The sequence below is a fragment of the Sander vitreus genome, chromosome 4, assembly GCF_031162955.1.
Source record: "Sander vitreus isolate 19-12246 chromosome 4, sanVit1, whole genome shotgun sequence".
Taxonomy (NCBI): Eukaryota; Metazoa; Chordata; class Actinopteri; order Perciformes; family Percidae; genus Sander; species Sander vitreus.
The window spans coordinates 31,212,292-31,233,963 of NC_135858.1; the positions used below are offsets into that span (position 1 = coordinate 31,212,292).

The 21,672-nt window shown below is 40.0% G+C and overlaps 2 protein-coding genes across 2 annotated transcripts in view; one reads left to right on the plus strand and one right to left on the minus strand.

Annotated features, from left to right (window-relative positions):
- Positions 1-2,324: 2,324 nt before the first annotated feature.
- On the minus strand, positions 2,325-3,353 carry LOC144516341 (G0/G1 switch protein 2-like). The gene has a single exon (XM_078247567.1). It carries the CDS (start codon positions 3,348-3,350, stop codon positions 2,994-2,996), a length of 357 nt encoding a protein of 118 aa, XP_078103693.1. The 5' UTR covers positions 3,351-3,353; the 3' UTR covers positions 2,325-2,993.
- A 7,434-nt stretch (positions 3,354-10,787) lies between these two features.
- Positions 10,788-21,672, plus strand: part of lamb3 (laminin subunit beta 3) — a 31,120-nt gene continuing 20,235 nt past the window's right edge. The window contains exons 1-6 of the mRNA XM_078249322.1: positions 10,788-10,896; positions 10,992-11,040; positions 12,820-12,974; positions 19,729-19,843; positions 20,633-20,706; positions 20,855-21,046. Of these exons, the coding sequence (XP_078105448.1) occupies positions 11,016-11,040; positions 12,820-12,974; positions 19,729-19,843; positions 20,633-20,706; positions 20,855-21,046 (561 nt within the window). The 5' untranslated portion in view covers positions 10,788-10,896; positions 10,992-11,015. The remainder of the gene's footprint in view (positions 10,897-10,991; positions 11,041-12,819; positions 12,975-19,728; positions 19,844-20,632; positions 20,707-20,854; positions 21,047-21,672) is intronic.

The following is a 21,672-nucleotide window of genomic DNA, read 5'->3' on the forward strand; positions in this document are numbered from 1 at the left end:
AACAGACTTAAACAGAGTTTAACCACCTGCATAGTCACATCAATCGATATGACAAACCTATCACAGCTATACAGCAGTAAAGAGAAACCTTAACAGGTAAAACAGCTGAGATTGATTCTTAAAGGACAATTCAAAATGAACCTAGGGGTTATTAACACATGATAACCGAGTCGACCGTTCTCTGAGATGTGTTTTCATGCTAATCGAATGTGTCTCTAGCTTGAAACAAGATAGCGCAAACCGCTAATTGCCTTATAACGCTAGTCGTCGGGGCACGGGTAAAGTAAAAAGAAATCGCTATTTCTATACCACTAACAAGGCTCAAAATAGCACCACACTTCCACGGTAGCATAATGAGGGTCCCTACATGTCAACCGAAGCATTGAGAACTTTGTAGGTGTACAGACAGTTTATTAAAAAGATAGATTATAAAGACAGTAGCGTTCACGTATACAAGCAGGCGCCATCTTGGGAAAACAGCCATGACCAGTCGAACGGCCGTGTAACCAGTAACCAGTAACATAGCTCAAGCATGGCATTCGTCGTTACTTATTTTGCTGAGAGAACAGATGACAGCACGGGAGATGGACAGACTTGTTAGCCATCTCCCAGTGTCCGCTGTCTTCCCAGCGTGGAGTGAAGCAGAGGGACCGTAGGCTCTGCTAATTTTTTAACAAGACAAAGGCAACAAGGGCCGACGTGAGGTGATGCCACAGTCGGCCGTTGTCACCACTAGTCCCTGGATGCCAGCTTGGTGTGTCAGGGCCTAAACCACTGTGAGGCAAGGAAGGGGGGGCTCAAGATGTTCTTGAACTTAAAATGCAATTTTCGCCCCGTTTGTATTTTCTTTGCCCCGTGTTTTTTAACTGTATAGGAGGCTGATAGTCAGTTTTGGTCAACTGTGTTCAGAGATTTAAGTGTCATCCATTTCAGCCCTGACATAGGCCATCACTCTATCAACTATTCTTAGACCAAAGAGTATCATGTTGACTCAGGGTTATATCGGCCTTACACTCGTGTGTGCATGTGTCAGGCAGCTTTATCCCATTGTTGCTGTGCTATCTCAGTGAACCATGCTCCATCTGTTGGTGACTCAGCCGGACCGTCCTGTGACCTTACAAATTCTGCAGTCATGGGGCTCAGGGCAATCAGTCAACACTAGAGTGAGTATATGAGCGTCTCCTGTTAACACAGACTGCAGGGCCAGTTAACCGTACTTAGCTCTACAACCTACACTTGGTGCTCGACTGGAGCTCACTGATAATAGATTCACATTTGGACCGCATGCTTTATCATTCTGTAAAACTTGAGTTCATGGTTTTCATGGTTCATGGGACTGACTGAGGACAACCTCACGTCGAAGTGAAAAGCTTGAGGATGCAATGGCACAGCCTCGAGTCTGTGTGGATAGGTATCTACAGGCCCGAGGCCAGCCTAGTGGAAGGGGGGGTTCTTTTGGTGGACCTTTTTGCACTTGTTCCCTCATTTTGTATTTAATTATGAGGTTCAAATACTTCATTTTGGTGAGGTGACTTTTTATGCACTAATTTCTGCTGGTATTTTAACGAGCACGCTTTTTGATGCACCAAAAATATTTACTACAATGTCAAATATATATATATATATAAATATATATGTCTTACCAAGATCATGTACCACCTTTTTTACTCTAAATGCACACACACACTCATGCACGCCTCAAACTCATTTTTTTATGAGCATATAAAGTTAGTTGCGTGGATTGTTGATACATTAGACGTCAGATTGTTACATGTTGGTGCCAGTTAACACATTCACAGAAGTGGTGCTTCTAACAAGATTAGGGCTTCGGTTTGGTTTAGATCGTCGTTATTTGATTCAAATTTCCAAGACACTTGTTTATTACAACAACAAAAAACTAGTTAACAAAAAATAACTGACTTAAACTATGGACCTTTGGCAGTGAGGGGGCGGTCTTTCATGTATCTCAACAATAATGTCTGTCTATGGAGTCATAGAAATAATTATATACAAAATCTGCCAATGGGTTAAAATTTCACGTTTTCAAAACCTAATTTAGGAACTTTCCAGAAATAGGTGTCAGTATCTTAAAACAACACACAATAAGAAATCGTTAACCTTCAAGACCAACTGACACTCTCATATTTTGTAATAACAGGTGTAAGTCTCATCCACTCAGGTTTTTATCAAATATCATAAGGTATTTGTGAAGTGATCTTAACACTTTCCTTGACAAGCATAAGTTCATCTGTGCTTATTCTTCATATGTTGGCAAATAAAGTGTGCTTCAAAAGTGTGAAGGAGTCAAACCAGAGGGAGAGCAGTCTTTATAAATAAAATGAACTTTATTGGTATGAAAAACAATGTATATTTACAGTATTTGCACATAGCATAATATTTACAACAAAGGTTCCTCTCAGTGTACCCAGTTCATGGGTGGATTAGCAGATGAGATACATCCAACAGACAGAAGGTGGCGCTACACAGCAGCTTACAGCCGGGCAGACTGCGGACACCATGCTGCTGCCCTCACATACTCCTCATAAACTTCGAGTGTCTATGACTTGCATTTATCCATTTTCCAACAGGTCTGTCATTTAAGTAAACTACTAATAGTAACATTTAACAATTCCTATGTTTGCTGGGGCCCCAGTGGATCCAATGAGACGGTCCCTGAGGAACCACACAGCCATTGCTCTCACTGAGTTATTGTACACTTCACTTATACCACATACTGTATTATTGACATGTTTTCCATGATCTCACGACAGTAGGTGGGCCTGTCAAAAAGTCTCAATTCATACTCGAAGGCATACTAAGACACATTTCCGACAGAACCTTTAGGCATCATTAATAAGCAGAAGAGAATGGCAGGCAGCTCTGACACTTCTGTATAAAACTTTAGATTATGTACGTGTTGGACAACTCAGTGCTGTTGCAGTAGCACTTCCCTAATAAATATCTCCAGTCACTTAGGATTGACCCCTCTGGCTTTAGGAAGCGTGCAGCCGGTTGGCCACGCTACGTTGGCTGAGTGTATGGGTTTTGTGGAGGTTGGTGCTCTGAGTCGTGACCTCATTGTCATGAGCCAGCTGATCCTCCTCCTCCTCTTCCTGGCCGGCCGCATTGCGCTGTATCTGGGCCTCAACAGTCCTCTGCTCCCGGGCCAACATGAGGAGCATCTCTGCGTCCATGGGCTCACCGGAGAAGAAAGGGTGACACACGGTCTCGACCAGGCCAATGACTGTCCCCAACACTGCAAACACGGAACCCACCAGGTAGACCTTCAGCAAACCACGGCTGGGTTTCTGACTCAGCAGCTCTTTGGCGAAGGGGATCAACTCCTGCATGCTTTCAATGGCTGAGACACAATAGTGTGCTCAAGATTGTGTGTAGACCTGTTAAAGATGATTAAAAGCTGTTGTCAGATGTGCAGATATACCATTTGTCTGTGCCATAATCATTGTAAATGCAATATCTTTGACTAATGAAATTGTTGGTCAGACTAAAAGCAATTTCAGACATCTCTTTGGGATCTGGGAACTTGCAGCCATTAGACCAGGTCACATATCAACTCTGAGATTTGCAGCAACAATGCAGCAACATTAGAAATTGAGCTTTCATGGGTTTACACATGAAATATATTTCAATTTAACCTGCAGTTAAGTCGACAAAAGCAATTCAACGCAGGGTAAGGCTATATGCAACTCAATCAAACATTTTTCATTTGTCACATGAAATGTGTAAATACTCCAACTGCTGGCTTTTTGAAAATAGACTAATGTAACAGCAGTGTAATATCCCATTACTGCATTGGAAACACATACACTTTGATGTCTCAGAAGAAAACATATGAACTTACTGTGATGTAGTCTGCTGTTTGCTCCAGTCCCAGGTAGACCCTAATCATGAGCTCCAGTCTGTGGTAGAACACACCTTTACTGACACTGTGGTCATTTATAGCCCCAGTGACTCCACCCACACAGTGACAGCTGCTGAATATTCAGAAGCATAGAGGAGCATTTCAGGATAGGCTTTGAGCCAGAAACTTTGACCCAGTTGTTTGTGGGCTTATTACACAGTCAACCCTGTCACCAATATTCTTACTAATATTCCATTAGGAACATCTGCAGTGTGCAAAAGTGAGATATAACTGCTGTATTTTAGGTTAAATTTAAGTGTCACAGTAACATTCTCAGAATTTACAATGTGTATAATGTATCCTGTGAAGTTGGATAGGTCATACCGGCAGGGTTGGAAGTAATGGATTGCATTCATACTTTGCTAAATTACCTGTCGTACCCGTTTACAAAAAAAAAGTGCCATTCAGTTGTGAGAATGCAACGTCCGTTCGGCAATAAAAAGTTGAATAGGAGTGCAGTCCTAATTTCCTTTATATTATTATCCACATTAAGGTTTCAGCACCCAGCTTTCAAGCTCTAAATGTGAGTTGAGCATGTTGAGTTTTATATGTTATGATGGTGTATAGCCAATATCTCAATATATCAATATGCTTAGAAATATAGGAAATATTGGATTGGATGGAACAACACAATGTAATTCTGCTAAATAAAACATCACATTCATTATCAATATCACTTGTTTTCATTTTAAACCAACTGTATATCAGAATACAATACACATACTCAGTAGGCACAGTCTGCCACTTCTTAACAAAACAATTCCAGTGCTGGTTCCATGATATCACAATTTTGGATAGTTGTCATGGAAACATGAATTGGTCATGTGACAAGGGCTGGGAAGATTGGCAGAACAGGCAGCCAAGTGACAGTACTCTGATCCAATGGAAATCACAATTAATCAGATTGACAGCACTCTAGCCCAGTGAATTGGAAGAGGGGGGTTTCTACCCCCGCCCCTGGCCGTCTGGGAGTAGGTAGGCTAATACCTGTACAGGTGACCCGGGGGTCTCCATTCGGCTGATTGGAGTCCATGTGAATCTTCCACATCAACAGTCTCCAAACCAGGGGAAAGGTTGTGTAAACCCATATTTACCCTGCAGCATTTCTGCTGCTGTGAACCGTGGTCAGAGTGGAGCCATAAATAATAGCACACAGAGTCTACCACACGTAGCACACGCACTAATGATGCTGACGAACAGCACAGGAAGTGCAGACATGTGACAGCACGTAGAGGAGCATGATTACTTCAACTTCACATTTTTTCTTGAAAACCAACAGGAGGGTGTTATTTGATTACTGTTTGATTGGAACCTGTCCGTTTCTGTTCTGAAATGGCAGATACATATAACTTTATAACTAAGCTTTTTAATCTTTTCTAGACCTTCTAGTTTCGTGGGCCAATCAAATTGCTTCTACTCATAATGCTGTTGAAATCTGTAATAGACTTTTTTCATTGGAGATTGAAACAGATGTATGTAATAACATGGAGAAATGGCTGCATGGATATTTCAGATTTCAGAGCCCGGGTTCTGTGCATGCTGGCTCGCTGGGATGGCTTCCTGACACACCTTAATAAAATGGTACCATCATTACAATTATTAATATTAGTCACACCTGCGTATGACCAATCAAAGTCAAGATCGTCAAGTGTTCACAAGTTGTTATTATTATTAATGTATTGTCTTGTTATGTGTTGTTATTGATTTGTTTTGTTTTTATTTCTTGTCTGCTGTTCTGGTCTTTACATATTCGAAATAAAAAACAATCAATCCATCAATCAAAAAAAAAATAAAAAAGCTTTTTTTCCCCCCAAAAAATGGTAATGTCCTTTTCTTAATTCTATATATTTGCAAATGTATTTAAATAAGAACACTTAACATTTCTTTATAATATATGATTTTCCTTTGTAGCTAAAAAAGTTAAAATTCATCTAACAGTAGGTTTCTAGACTAAAGTATTTATGAGTGTACATCTACTAACCAACAGTGTCAGTATTGGCCATTCAGATTAGATACAGAGATGAACAAATGTAAAGGAACAGAGGATAGGCGTTACGTAATCATAGGTCAGAACTGAGGATACTCAGCCGAACCATGAATACGAAGGAAAAGTAAAAGGCTCAGCTCTATTCACGGCAGTAGAAACCTTGCTCCATTTAACCGTGATAACTGATCCCAATGAAAGCTAAATTATGCCTCATGTAAACAGTGTGATCAGAATAAATTTTTTAAATGCATATGCACACCCACTTTAATTGTCAAAGAGATTCTCCCAAGAAGACTTGCCACTCTCTTCTCTATTGTCTGTCATTTACAGGTAGTGCACCTTTCCTGGGCCAACATAGGGGATATTTACTACAGTATATTCATTGAAATGAAGCAGAATACCTGTCCTAGTATGAAACAGTTATTTCAGTAAATAACCATATTATGCTGTAATTGATGCCTGTTTTATGATATCCTTGGGTGCACAAGGACTCGTTTCATTTGCTCACATGATGAACTGTATGTAAAGAGTTTAGCTGGATATTCATTTCTTCATCAACGCAGCTGGCATGAATGAACATTAGAAATCAGGGTTTCCCCCAGTGTATTGCTAGCCTGGTGGCCCACCGGGCCTAAGTTGCTCCCCACCGAGCCTAAGCCACTGGGAATTCTTTTTAAGACGTTTTTTAAACTACAGTTACAGGTGGGCGGCTCAGTTGGAAACGTAGACGACGAAGTCATATTTTCTCCAGTTAGCTTTTAGCTCTGACTCAATGTAGGGCCCTATGGAATCTGTCTTATAGCTTTTTTTTTTCAAAATTTCTCGATTCCATCCATGATTCTGTTATTATCACTGAAGCTATTTTGCTCCACATTAATGCTGTCAATCAGTCTGTGACTGGCGCACGCCGGGGCCTTGTCACAAAAAGACACTTTCTCTGTCAACCTGAACAAACTGGAACTTTTCTACATATGGTCTGGGAGTGTGAACAGGTGCATGAGTTGGAATAAAACAACATCAATAATATCTGATGTGATAGGATCTGACCCGATTGTTTTGTTACTTAACGACGACTCTAAATTACACCTGCTTGGGAGACAGAGGAAAATTTGGCTAGCCGGCTCAACTGCAACTAAGAAAATGATGGCTCAGCACTGGCTCTCTCCCCCTCCCCCCCCCCCACTCGCTTTGTATAAAACAGTGTTTGGTATACTTTCTGGACATAGTTATGCTTGAGCTCTCTACAGCAAGGATTAACAAAGCTAAATCATCAACTATCAGCCTATGGGAAAGTAGCACAAATATCAGACCTAATGACATCAGCGCCACAAGAACTAGAGAGTGACTAGGCAAGGTGCGATTTCTGTTTGTTTATTGGTTGTTGTTTTTTTTTTTCACAGAGGGTGGGGGGGGTGGGTGAGGGTTTTTGTTCTTGTTCAGCTTGTATTTCTCTGTTTCTGTTCTGTATGTTTGCATTAAAAAAAGTTGATCTAAAATGGGTAAAACCTTGGGAAATACATATAAAGAATTATGGTACGAGGGTTTTCCAACTCAGTCAGCTGACTAAGGGCGATCACTCTTTCAATTTCAATTTCGTTGTATCGCAAACACTGACATTAAAGCTCTATCTATTGATCTATCTATCTATCTATCTATCTATCTATCTATCTATCTATCTATCTATCTATCTACCTATCTATCTATCTAAACCAATCATGTGAGCCGAAGACCTCGTTGCTGTCAAAGTTTAGAACTGTTCCTTTCTCTGCTGCTGTCAGCGGTCACTCAGTGTCGGACTGGGGCGACTCTCCGACTGGGGCGACATTACTTAGAATTCCTCAGGGCTTTGGCAGAAACTACGCACTGTAGCTTTAAATGCACTCTATTTGACTACAGTAACTAACCAGAAAGAACATTGAGATTACTTGGCTGTTATTATGTGGCAACATTCTGTTCCTTGTACCATGTTGTACAGCTTACCAGTTTAAAATCTTTGCATTATTCCTGTTTTAAAGAGAACGGAGCTGCTGTATGTCGCGTATCACATCTTTTGTCAAGGGACAAAGAGTAGTGGAAGAAAAAGTACAAAGTGCTGCTGCTATTTCCTCGACCCACCTTGTAAGTTTGTCTCAGAAAAGATGTTTATTCAAACAGCTCCCGCTTGTCTGGACAGGCTGTTTCTGCAGTGTCCACCAAGCTTTCTTTGCCTTTAGAATTCCCCTTCTGGGAAAGACTATTGTTGGTAACTAATGCATAACAAACTTGGTAAAAGTAACTGCACAGATGTTCTCTTCTTGTGCTGGTTATTGAATTATTCACCATTTTTTGTCAATTTAGATCGTAATCGCTTACATGCAAATCCACTTGTTACCAACCACTGGCTAATATTTAGAAGTCTAGAACTTGTGACAGTTAATGCATCACATTTCAACATCAAATGACATAATTTTGTAACAGTAATTGTAGTTTGCGCTGCCTTATCTGACTGTTACAGAAGTGCAACAGCCTAGAACAATGTGACAGCATACACAAATGTTGCATATGTGCCTCACTTTAAAAAAAGTAATGTAAATAACAGGGAGACTATACGTCACAGAATTTCTTTTTTGTTTATATCTTTGATGTGCAGAATTTTTATATGACTTTTTCTGACCTAGCCAGATGGAATCGGCTGTGTGTGTGTGTGTGTGTGTGTGTGTGTGTGTGTGTGTGTGTGTGTGTGTGTGTGTGTGTGTGTGTGTGTGTGTGTGTGTTGTGTGCGTGTTTGTGTCCGTATCTTATGATAGCAATAACTTCAATAAAGCAGCCTTGGCTCCATTTCAGTGTAACCAGGGGCCAGTGTTGACAGAGAGGAAACCGGCTGTTACCAAGAAATAAATCACAGCTACAGCTACTATCCAGAGTGATTGCAGGCGTGACGGTACTTGTCTGAAGTTGTATAGTGTGCAGTAGCCTCGGTGTGTGTGTGTGTGTGTGTGTGTGTGTGTGTGTGTGTGTGTGTGTGTGTGTGTGTGTGTGTGTGTGTGTGTGTTGAGTCAGATGACACACCCTGTACTTGGACTTAGTCAGTGTGTCTGCGGAGAGAACGGGAAAAAACATAATGTGCGTATTCAGCTGGCCCTCGGCCTATTACTTCAGACACAGGTGATGATCAGCAGCTTGGCAAACAGTGCCTACAGGGTATGGATTGTGTCTGGGGAGGGACGAGTGAGCTGTCTGTGTGACTGTGTTTCTGAATGGAAATGAAAACTCACAAACCAGTGATTAAACAGTGTTACATAATACATTTTTTATGATAAATAAATAACAAAATCACTACAGATCAATACTTCTGCATCATGTTTTTATGACGTGGTTGTTTTTGTTGGCGACATGCTTTCAAATTCTGGCATTTAAGGAATGTATGGGTTTCACTCTGTGTCTGTTAGCCAAACATACAGCGTGTCCACTCCTGTAGTATAACGCAACGGGTCATACTCTGAAAGCCATGACCACAGGAGGGAAAACAAGCACCACAAATTGCAACCACTGATGCTAACAGATTGCCTGTAGCTAGGAAAACATTAGGTTTAAGCATATCAAAGTATTATTTTAGCACCTTTTGTCTACCAGAGAACAAGTTAGCTGTGAGTACAGTATGCTAATATTAGCTATAGCCTATGTGTTAGCAAGCTAATGACTACAATGACTTGTAGCTGGATACCTAAGTTGCTCTTTTGTTGTTGTTCCCCGAAGCAAAGGGATTTTTCACACAGAGAGCAGAAGGTGAGGGACATTCAGGCAATTATCCTGGAAATGTACTTCCGTTGATCCAGACTAATGCACATGTAAACGTTAAGCATACCATTAGTGTCAGATCACACAGTTTTCCCATTCTGCCTGCTGATTCCTTACGTCTTATTCTCTGTATCCACTTTTGTCTTCCTAAAAGTTCAGTTTTTCGGTTCGCCAGCTTATAAAAACTTAGTCCTGGGTTCTTTACTCTGTTGGTAGTGCATCCCACCACCCAGCAGCTTTTAGGCATTTTTCTGTTGTTTGCTAGCAGACGGAATTGACGAGGAGGAAACCTTCACGCAATACAAAGTCAATAGAGAACGATTAATTGGTTTCCCCTCTGGTGCCGGCGGGACTTAAATGCGCTCTGTCTCTATTAAATATACACCACAAATGTTGACAGTTTTGGCAGTTAGTACACAAGAAGTGAACATACTTTGCTGTTCTGTATGAATGATAAAGAGTGGTGCATAAAGTCACCCTCTCCCCATTTCCATCGTGCATTGCATCGTTTTGACAACAGCCTCGATCCTCCCCACGCTCTTAAACTGAGCCATTTGTGTTTCTGATTCAAATGTTCACAGTGACAATGCTAACATGCTGATGGTTAGCAGATACAGTATGTTTACCATGTTCAGCATCTTAGTTTAGACTAGTATCATGCTAACATTTGCAAACTAGCAGTAAACATAAAGTACAGCCGAGGCTGATGGGAACATCAGTACTTTTTCAGATATTTGGTCATAAACCAAAGTATCGGACAAATATTAGATTAGTTTGACCTGATGATGGCACTAAATGGAAAGTCAGAAGGTCACCACATTTAAGAGGATATATCCTCTGGGACCCTGAATGGACAAGATTTTGTAAAGACATTTGTTAAGCCTACACATTAACAAGAAACAAATCTACAAACTTCTGATGTTTTTAACGTGTAGATGGAATCATTTGAGCTCAGTTTTAGTTTTTTATTGGAGGTCACAATAGTGTTTTATTACACCTAGTTTAGTTTAGTGTGTGTCTACGTCTGGCTGCATGTCTGTATGTGTATGTGTTGATTCATGGAGAAAAGGAGTGGAGGTGCAGGGTGTGACTCTGACACACACACTGTATCATAGCGTCCAGGTGAGACAGTGTTTATAAAGCAGCCGCTTGGAAGCAACACACAGTTTAATACGGCAGATAACAGAGCTGATAGAACACGGACTGCCAGGTGAGCCTCACATCAGGGAATACACTCCACTGGCTTTGATTCTATTTGATTCTTTCTGCGGGCTGATATTTTTGTTGTTGTCTCGTCTGTTTCAGACTTTTTCATAGGAGGAACACAACATGAAAATACTTTTACTCCTAGCAGGTAAGATTTCTTATGTTAGTTCTTTTTGCTTAAATGTTTGAATGTTAGTGTCCTCTTTCTATTTCAAGTTTGTCCTGCAACTCTACCTTCAATTTTCCACGCCATGAGTTCACATTCATAAATCGTGGGGAGTTGACAGTATACAGCTTTTCCATCCAGCGAAACACTGCAGCAGCTGATTCCACAGATCCCTCCATTTTCGAGCAGAGAGCAGCACAGCTGCAGTGATTGGCTGGAAAGAAAACCTGCATGCTCTCTTTTCATGTTGGCACATGTTCAAAGAGTTGTGAAGTCTGAAGGGGTTTCAGTAGTCTGCTTTACCCTGACAAGGACATTACTTTAAGGAAACAAAATATTGGCAACACCTTGTTATTATCAGTATGTAAATCCCATATTATCCATACCAATGCATGCTAGACACCAGCGGTAGAAGAAGTATTCAGGTCCTTTAAAAGTAAAGTAAAAGTACTAATACCACACTGTAAATAATACTGTTTTAAGTAAAAGTCCTGCATTTAAAATGTTACTTAAGTAAAAGTCTGTAAGTATCATCAGGAAAACATAGTTAAAGTATTAAAAGTAAAAGTACTCGATACAGAAAAATCCTCCCATTTTAGAAAGTGTAAAGGATCCAAACTGTCAAAACTTTCAAAAATCTGTCAAATCATTTCATACTGGACTTGTAGGCCATTATATTGTTGGGTAGTTTCATTTATAATGAAACATCAGATTTTATAAACTACATGTGTTTTGTGTGCAGAGATCTTAATGTGTAAAGTAACTAGTAACTAAAGCTGTCAGATGAATGTAGTGGAGTAAAAAGAACAACATTTCTCTCTGAAATGTAGCAGAGTAGAAGTAGAAAGTAGCATGAAAATAAAAGATTCAAGTAAAGTACAAGTACCTTAACATTTGTACTTAAGTACAGTACTGCAGTACATGTACTTGCATTGCTCAGCATAAGTGAATACACCCATGCTAAAGTTGACTAAAAAGAGGAATAAAAAATCATCTTTTGGAAATTGATCTTAATGCCTTAATTTAAAGAAATAAGGAAAAAGCCAACCTTTAAGGACACCAATTTTCTTTGTGAGATTGGCATGGGGTACTTTCCATAAGATCATCTCTTGAATCAAATGGTTTCATTTTATAATCAACTTTAGGACAATAATCACTGTTGTGTCACTGTTTGTTTTGTGAAAAAGCAAATTCCACCCTACTGATGGAGAGAAAGGCTCATGTCAGTGTAAATGATATTATAGCACTGAAGGAGTGAAACACGAGTAGAGATGAAGGGGGGCTTTGAGAAGCAACAAATAGGACTATGAACATTTGTATTTTCTAAAGGTTTTGGCTCACTGGTCTCACAAGATTCTCATTTTGTGTTCATCTCACATCAGAAAGATGTCTGCACACACTGTGGTTCAAGTGCTGTATGCTGGAAAGATTTGAGTTGAACTTCCCTTTTTGTGACCATCATTATAGGATTGGTCTTGCTTGTTTTGGACTGTGTTTGTATGTCATGAATCACGATAAATGTCAGTATTGATTATGAACTCAGATATTTTGATGACTGATATTGTTCATAACAATGTGTTCTAACAACAGAGTCAAAACATTGTAATTTCCCCCCTGGAAATCAATAAAGTATAAATTATTATTAATTCAAGTACCATTATTATTATTATTATTATTATTATTATTATTATTATTATTATTATATACAGAGTTACAACTCATTGTAACGTTTCATTTCTTGTTGTGCCTTCCTCCTGATAGCCATAGCTGCAGTCTCCCAAGCCCAAACTGACTGCTCTCGGGGGGCTTGTTACCCACCCAGCAGGGACCTGCTCCTGGGTAGGGCCCAGCAGCTCCACGCCTCCTCCACCTGCGGCCTCGCAGGCTCCGAGGTCTACTGCACCCCGTACGAACAGGTAGGAGCACAGGATGTCATCTCTGCTAATCACAGATGTTTGGAGACAAATCTCAAGTTTGTTTCACACTATATTAGTATTAGTCTACACAAAGAAAGAGGAAGGGGAGAGACATCCAGCCGAAAAGAGGGACATCCGGCCGAATTTCCATCGGCACCTGAACAATCCCAGAAGTGGAACGTTGTGGATATAGTATCAACCTCTAAAAGCCACTGTGATCAAATCTCAGTAAATCATCTTGATCAAGAGAGGCTTCTCTGGTTAAAAGAGCTGTTCAGTTAAAAATGTGTGAAAAGACACATAGCAGCACAAACATAATAATAATTAATATTGGCTTTATAAAAAAACCTTATCAGTCAAACCAGAGCACATACACAGTCAGTGGCTCGGCCAGCTGTGTTCACCCGGGCCACGTGTGGGTCTCTACGTGAAGTTTGCCCCGTCAGGAGGCGAGCGGTGCAGAGGTCATGGTGAACAGACAGGATGGAGGCTGTGGTGGTTTGGGCCAGACTGCCTGCTGTCTGATTTCAGTGCCAGCGCATCATGTTGTAACTGTACTCTTTGACCGACGTCTGAAAACCACTCGCCAGCCCATCGGCTGGCTCAGCACAAACCTCCCGTTACTGGATGCAAACGCTGATTTTGAAATAAGAGAGAGCAGAGAACAGGGTTAAGCCTGTTATTTTACCATTTTTATTGTCGCTCAAGAAACTAGGAAAAGCGCCTCTATGTGAGATCAAACCTTTGTTTGCCATACAGATCAACTTTTTTCTTTAAATCAGTTATCATGCTGAAGCTTATAAAGTTATAAAATGTGTAAAAAAGTACTCAGGTATTCTACTCAAGTTAAAGCAGTGGTCCTCACACACACACACACACACACACACACACATACACACACACACACACACACAACATATTCCATGGGGGTGCATTAGGTAAAAGTCAAAAAGTTGCTCCGGAAACTCTTTTTGAATGCAGAAATTTCAAACGACCAAGAGGCGAGGTGAGGCAAAGGAGTGCCTTTAATCAATAAGAATCCCGGTGGACTAACTACATTCCATGGAGATAAAAATCGACGTTGGCCATCTTCTGACGGGGTCTCATCTAAGATCCACTATGGCCTAATGTACCATCTTTGCACGACAACCAATCAGCATGGGTATGGGCGGATTAATTTCCCAGTGATAGGGATTTCAGTTAATGCATCTTTGCCTGATAGCAACATACCACTTACCATCTGTTGTAAATGTCAAATACAGGATACATTTCCAAACATGAAATCTCTGTCAAATGTTGATGTTTTCAGTAGGCTTACGTGACACTAACAGTATTATACATGTTGTATAATACTTGCACATTCCCCAGAAAAAAGCATACTTAATAATTATAACATTATCTCTCAACATGATTACATCATCAGTTTTGAAAAATGAGAACCCACATGAAAGCTAGTAAAAATGTTATTACAAAATCAGCCAGGACATTTTATTACATTATTGGTGAAGTTATTACATTATTTGGTGCTGCGGGGGCGTTAAAGTTTAAATTTGGTATTGTGCGCTATCTGCTGTGCTGCCAGAATTCCCGCAGATGGAGAGTTTTTGAAGAGATGTGCTAAAAGATATTTAATATGTGCAGTATATTAGTTTTGCAATAGTCCAATGATAAGAGGGATGGTGTAACACAGAGCAAGAGGGCTGGACTGAAGTCTAGCTTCATCTGCAATGTAACTGGAACCTCCCACCTTCAGATAAATGTAGTGCAGGATAAAGTACAATATTGCCTCAGACATGTAGCGGAGGAAAAACAGAAGTCTCCCAAGCTGGAAATAAGTAAATAAGTTAGTAGGCTATATAATAAGTAAAGTTTGAGCACTTCAAAAAAAATGACTAAGTACAGTACTAGTTACCACATGTACATGTTAGCATTAGCCTACTCTGCTGTAACAAGGAAAATGTCCTGTTGTATTCCAACTTTCAGTAATTTTCATTATGACTCTCACCAAGGCAGGGGTGTCAAACTCAGTTTCTCTAAGAGCCACACTGGAAAATAAGAATCACATCAAGGGCCAGACATGTTAAGTTTATTGTCATGCTTTTATTTCATTGAAAAAGTCAAGCATTTCTGACTGTATTATTGCATGTCTCATATACGTAGCTTTCTTACTTACAGTTTGGCCGACAAACTTAGCCATCAAAGTAAAAAAAGCGACAAAAACATCAGACAAAAACATCAATTAATTTTATTCATAGTATCAAATTATAACAAGAGTTATCTCAGGACACTTTACAGATAGAGTAGGTCTAGACCAGTGTTTCTCAAATGGGGGTACATGTACCCCAAGGAGTACTTTGGAGGACTGCAACAATTTGGAGAGAAGTTGCAAGTTTTTGTCGCTGTTTTGTCACTATTTTTAACCTGTTCTTGCCTTCCTTCCTTCTTTTTTTCTACTGTCTTCTTTTTTTTTTCCAGGTTTGTCGAAGTTTTTGTCGCTTTTTTCAAAAAACAATTCCGCCTTTTCCAAGGTTGTCTTCCTTCTTTCTACTGTGTTTTTTCTACAAGTCTGTCACTTTTTACAACGTTTTTGTCGCTGTTTTCTACGTTTTTGATACTATTTTCCACCTTTTCTTGCCTTACTTCCTTCTTTCTACCGACTTTTTCCAAGTTTTTGTTGCCTTTTTTCATCAGCATGTAAATGTTTTTTGTTGTTGTTTGGTAAATCTATCGCTGGTCAGGGGGTACTTGGCTTAAAAACACAATTCAGATGGGGTGCATTATTGAAAAAAGTTTGAGAACCACTGGTCTAGACCACACTATATCACTTACAAAGACCCAACAATTCCAGTAATTCCCCCACAGCAAGCATTTAGTGTGACAGTAGCGAGGAAAAACTCCTTTTAGTGAGAAACCTTGGACAGACCTAGGCTCTTGGTATGTGCCGGCGTCTGACGGTGCCGGTCGGGGGTGTGAATCAGACGAAAACGTCGGCAAATGTGACACAAACTCCTGAAAAAGCGACAAAGTATTGAAAAAGTTACAAACAAATAGGTGGCAAAATGTATTGAGAACCTACATTGATATGAGTTTGACACATGTGCACTAAGGTAACCTAAACCTAAGCAGTCCAAATCCAACCTAAAAGACAGAGCAGCACAGAAAGACAGGCAGGGTAATGTTTGTGTTGATGTTACACACCCTTCATACCTCACAGTGTGTGTGTGCTGCATTGAGTCTGCCTCAGGGAATGGATAGCTGTGTTAGGCGTGGACTCTCTCTGATTGATCAATGTTTTCCCTTTTTTTTTTTATACCTAAGCCGCACCTCATCCAGACAGGGAGCGGAGGGAACACTCAGCTCTACCTCAGAGCTGACACACACATGCATGACTGCAAGTAAAGACCAACAATGATGAAGCTGAAAGCTAGATAAGATAACATAAGATAAGATAAGATATACTTTATTGTCCTCGAGGGGAAATTTGTTTTGGACTCGGTCCATTCCGCAGCTTTACAAAGACAACACAAAATACAGAAAATAAGCATCTCTCAACACATACTCTCATGCAACACAAAACATGCTTTCATATACATTAGACAGGTACCTATATAGTAAGCACATGAACTCCTCCTTTCATTGGGAGTTTTTAATTGAACAACCCTGTCAGCTTGGCCTGACAAGCCAGACCCACATCAAGATGTTGGGTCTGGGAACTCACCATTGACAGGGCTCAATCCGAGGGGCGGGATAAACGGTTGGCTTTCAAATTCTCTCTGCACGCAATAGGATAGTGCTACAACCAAGCAGAGCAACGAAGAAGGTAGCAAAGCTAGTTAATAGATTAAACTTTTGCCGTATCCGGTCAGCAAAACTCTGAACACATCTTCCTTTTTTAAGAATGACTTCAGTGCCGTTCTTTGTTCTTTGAAAAGCTTAACTCTTAACTCCAAGTCTTCCAGAGTCGCGGCCAAAGCCGATTTGAAAGACCGCTGTTCCCAGCAGCAGCAGCCATAATCCTGCCCACCAACTCTATACACAATGTGATTGGCCCGGCCAGAGTTTGGGTTTCCAGCTCGCAAGCCAACGGAGAGTTGCTAGACCCCCTGGCTGCAAATTACATTTGCTGCCGCTAGGGTGCGTCTAGATTTCTAGGCTACTGTCGGCTGCATTCTACGCTATAAGTGTAGCACAGCCCTTACACAATGAGATATTGCACAACTAACATAATGCACAACCCAAATAGCCTACGTATTGCACAACTAAGATCATGTGATTCTGAACAGCAGTTCAGAATCACTCATTCTAGCCAGATACCTGCTGGTTCAACTTAAATCCATTCAATTTAAAGTGTGTAAATCCTTTTTTCTTGTTGCAAAACTGTGAATGTTATCGAATCTGAGGTGAGTTAAGCTTGACATGGAGATTCTTCTTGACTTGTAGGTTAAAAGTGAGTCAACGTGGGCACAAAGGTTTGTGTTTTTTGGCACTACAGCGTGTCCCCTCAAACACCCGTGCAAACACATTGTTTGCATTTAGCTGTTGCCAGCTGACTGTTGCATCAACTGTACATGTGTTTGATTCTCAGTTTTGGTATAAAGTCTACAGTGGGCATTATTAAACTAAATCTGTCTGTAAAAAAAAGCCTTCAAGTTGAATCCCTTTTAACCTGCAGGTTAAGAAGAATCTCCATATCATGCTTATCTGGGGTATCTGGGGTGAAGTAGTTGTAAAAATGACATGGATACAATTGACTCCTTGAGGGTCTTTAGTCTTTATCGCCTGAGATTAGATTCACAGTCTTGCAATCAAGAAGTAAGATTTACACAATTTAACCCTTGTGTTCGACGTTTAACACTTCTTTTCACTACCATGTACAGTATAAACACCACTATCACAAATTCATTACTAGATGTACAGTTCATTTATAGGAAATGATGCCTAATTCTTGACTTAAAAAGCAGAAATTATGATTCTTTTTTTATTAATATTAAAGGAAGGATAATCCCAGAATGGCATATGTCAACGTTCAGTCGAGATACTGTTTCGAAAAATTTCAGTTATTTTTCAAACGCTAAAAAATGTAACAAAGCACAAAATTCAATGAAAGTATATATTTTTGTTGTACTTGCGAAGCGCGTGGTATGGAATGTCCCATGTTATTTTGGGGTAATCAAAATGAGGTAGTTAAAAAGAAACCCATATTTCTGATATAGACAACGGGTCAAATTTGACCCGAAGACAACACAAGGGTTACATTGAATGCATCATTCATGTAATTCAAATAAACACTCCTAACACGCTTGCATTTTAGGAATGCTATTGTCTCCTATCAAACACATCCAAATGAGAAGACTGATAACAATATGCTAACTGTGCATCCAGTAAGCTTAGCCTAGCTTAGCACGAATGGGAAACTGCTAGCTGGTTTCATCCAAAGCAGAAAAAAAACGGCTTTCATATTTACATATCAGTTTGTAAGGGATAATCCATCAATAGCCAACAACCAATACTGAGGTTAATTGATGACTTGATAGATGCATTATTTTTAATAGGTTTATGCATATTTTGAAGTGCTAATTGTAAACTGTGTTGGTTTATAACTCCTACCAAGTAGGAGAGGCTGTAGCCTAGCAGCTGAAATATGAAACCTTCAGGCTGTCAGACATGGTTTAGTATTGTCTTATTCACATCAAAGATACACAACTATAGCAAAACTGGCATTTATATGAAAACATTGCATTTTTATTACTTTAAAGCCATCAGGCTAAACTCAACTACATCGGCCTCTGAAAGGACCAACACCTCATGGTGATCACTACCTTGCTCCCACTGACCTTTTCCTGGCTAAATGTAACTGTAAAGACCGCCCGCTAAACTTGAATGTCATGTTGCGTCCTAATGTGTGACTGAGTTGAGTCACGTAGCTGGAGGGAAAGCATTAGTAAGGCTTTTACAGTATGTCGTAACAATCAGCAACCCAGAGGGAACTTTTCCCTACAGGGAAAGCAGCCATGTCCAGAATCACCAGAATAGAGGAGGAGCTCCTAAATATTGACTGATGAAAGTAGAGCTGTCAGTCATGTGGGCATTATTATCCAAGTCGATACATCTCCAAACCCATCGTGGATGTCTTCATAAACAGTACGTAGCTCATCAGAGGTGGAAAAACATGATCTGCTCACTTTTATTTAATGCATTGATAACGTTGGTGTGTTTGTGTGTACATGTGTACATGCACACATCACACTGACTCATGGTTAGAAGACAATACTTCACCTAAACATAATTTTTGGGATGTGGGAATTGGGTAGATTATTTTACTAAAGTCATTATAAGTTATATTAGACGTCTACAATGGAATTGTGTTTTGGAAAGAGTCTGAATTTCATCTTTATTTATTTCACAATGGATTTGTTTTGCCTGTGTTGACAAGTCAGGTTCCACAGGTGTCACACAGTGCTCCTTCCTCATCTGTTACTGGGGTAAAGTTTCCCTCCAAATTGTTGACAAACCCAATCTATAGAGCTGTATCTGATGCATATTGATTTTCTGTGTGACCTGCTCAGTGACCCAGCTAATCAAAGCGGGGAGCAAAAGAGACTCATTTAGAAGTTGGGTCTTAGGTCCAAGGGTCACTTTCAGGACTACTGGCACTCACAGTGACACAATCCCATACACCAACTATTACAATGTAACTCTGCAGGAGCGTCCATTGTTACTCATTTGTTTCTATGTTTGTTTGTTTGTTTCTTAGAGGAGGATGAAGTGTTGTCCATGTGACTCCAGAAACCCAAATGGTCAGCTGGCCCACACTGTCCAGGATGTCCTGTCCACATCTGGACCAGACAGATGGTGGCAGTCTGTGAAAGGTGGGCAAAGAAAGAAAGAAAGAAAGGGCTTTTCTATTAGCAGGAGTGAAATGGCATATTTCAAGCAGGGCTGTAGTCAAGTCCACCATTGTCGAGTCCAAGACAAGTCCAGGACCAGGACTAGTCAGGACCGAGTACAAACAGGTTCAAGTCCAAGTCAAGACCGAGTCCAAATGAGAGACAGTCAATACCGAGACAGAAAATAAGAATCCTCTTCAAGTCCACCCACTGTACTTACCTGTTGATAATTGATATGATGTGAGAGACAGTATTTCTTTTATTTTAAGATGATCATTTTGCATTATTATTATTATTTGTAATGAAAAGCAAGTGCAGAGTACAACACTGTAGGATCAAATTAGGCCATATTATTTACCTTAAGTGTAACAGTTTCATTTAAGTCACATAGAGCTGAAGTGCAACTTCACATTTTAGATGTTGAGTCTTTTTATTCTGGTGTTACAAGAACATTGTGCAAAATGTAACAAATAACAAGCAACACAGGTGGCACTAAAAAAAACTCTGAATGTTCCCATTCTTGGACTTATTACTTGTCCTGAAGAATCCATAGTCCAAAGTGCTCGCTGACATTATGTCTGTGGCCAAGTCAGGACTTAAGTACCAAAAGTACATACCTTGTTTTAAAGCCATTTCTTTCATTGTCTTCCAGCTGTTAACTCTAAACTGTAGGAAACAAAACAACATCAAATCTCATGGGAAATAATTTCAACCAAAGCAAAGTATTTTTATTTGACATGGAAATGCTGTTGTGCCTGTTTTGTCCTGCAGAGGTGAATCCTGTCACTCTCCAGTTGGACCTGGGCAGCCTGTTCCAGCTGGACAACCTGGTGCTCAGCTTCAAGGTGGGACACAGTCTGCTGATCACATGACCACCATGGATCTGTTCTGTTGAACGTTTGACGCATCTACTTCTGAAACATATTGTATTTGATCGTTATTTTATAGTTTATGGAACACATCTGAGTATAAACCTGTGTTTGTGTCCTGCAGGGTCCGCGTCCCAGTTCCTTTCTCATAGAGAGGACACGGGATAATGGCAGGACGTGGCAACCCGCTCTCTACTTGGCTACAGACTGTCACAAGGCTTTCCCTGGCATCCCCACAACTACACCTCTCACCCTGGACCAGACATACTGCTACACACTGCCCCCTACTGGAGCAAACCCATACCAAGATCACAAAGTAAGGACCAGTGGTGGAATGTAACTACATTTACTCAAGTACGCAGTTAATTACAAATGTTGAGGTACTTGTACTTTACTTTAATCTTTTTCTTTTCATGCCACTTTCTATTTGTACGCCGCTACATTTCAGACAGAAATATTGTTCTTTTTACTCCACTACATTCATCTGACAGCTTTAGTTATTAGTTACTTTACATGTTAAGCTTTTTGCACACAAAACACATGTCGTTTATAAAATACAATGTTTTATTATAAATGAATCTGGGGGCAGGGTGGAAGGTGGGGGCTGGGTGGGCATAGAAAGCTGTGCATAACTGCAGAATGAACTTTCATCTGGGATTTCTTGTTTCTTGATTTGTATATGGATGAATGGATAAAACAATGATGCTATATACAGTATAATTTATATATATATATATATATAATTGTTTTTTTGTAACCGTAGTAACAAACAACTATTCTTACTGGGGTCCACACAAAAGATAAAACAAAACAAGACATTCAACGATACATTAATATTCCACATTGTCAATACAATAAATAAATACTATATAATTAATAATTCCACATTATCAATAAAATATAGTTCTACTGATACATTCACATTTCCTTCTTAACAGCCGT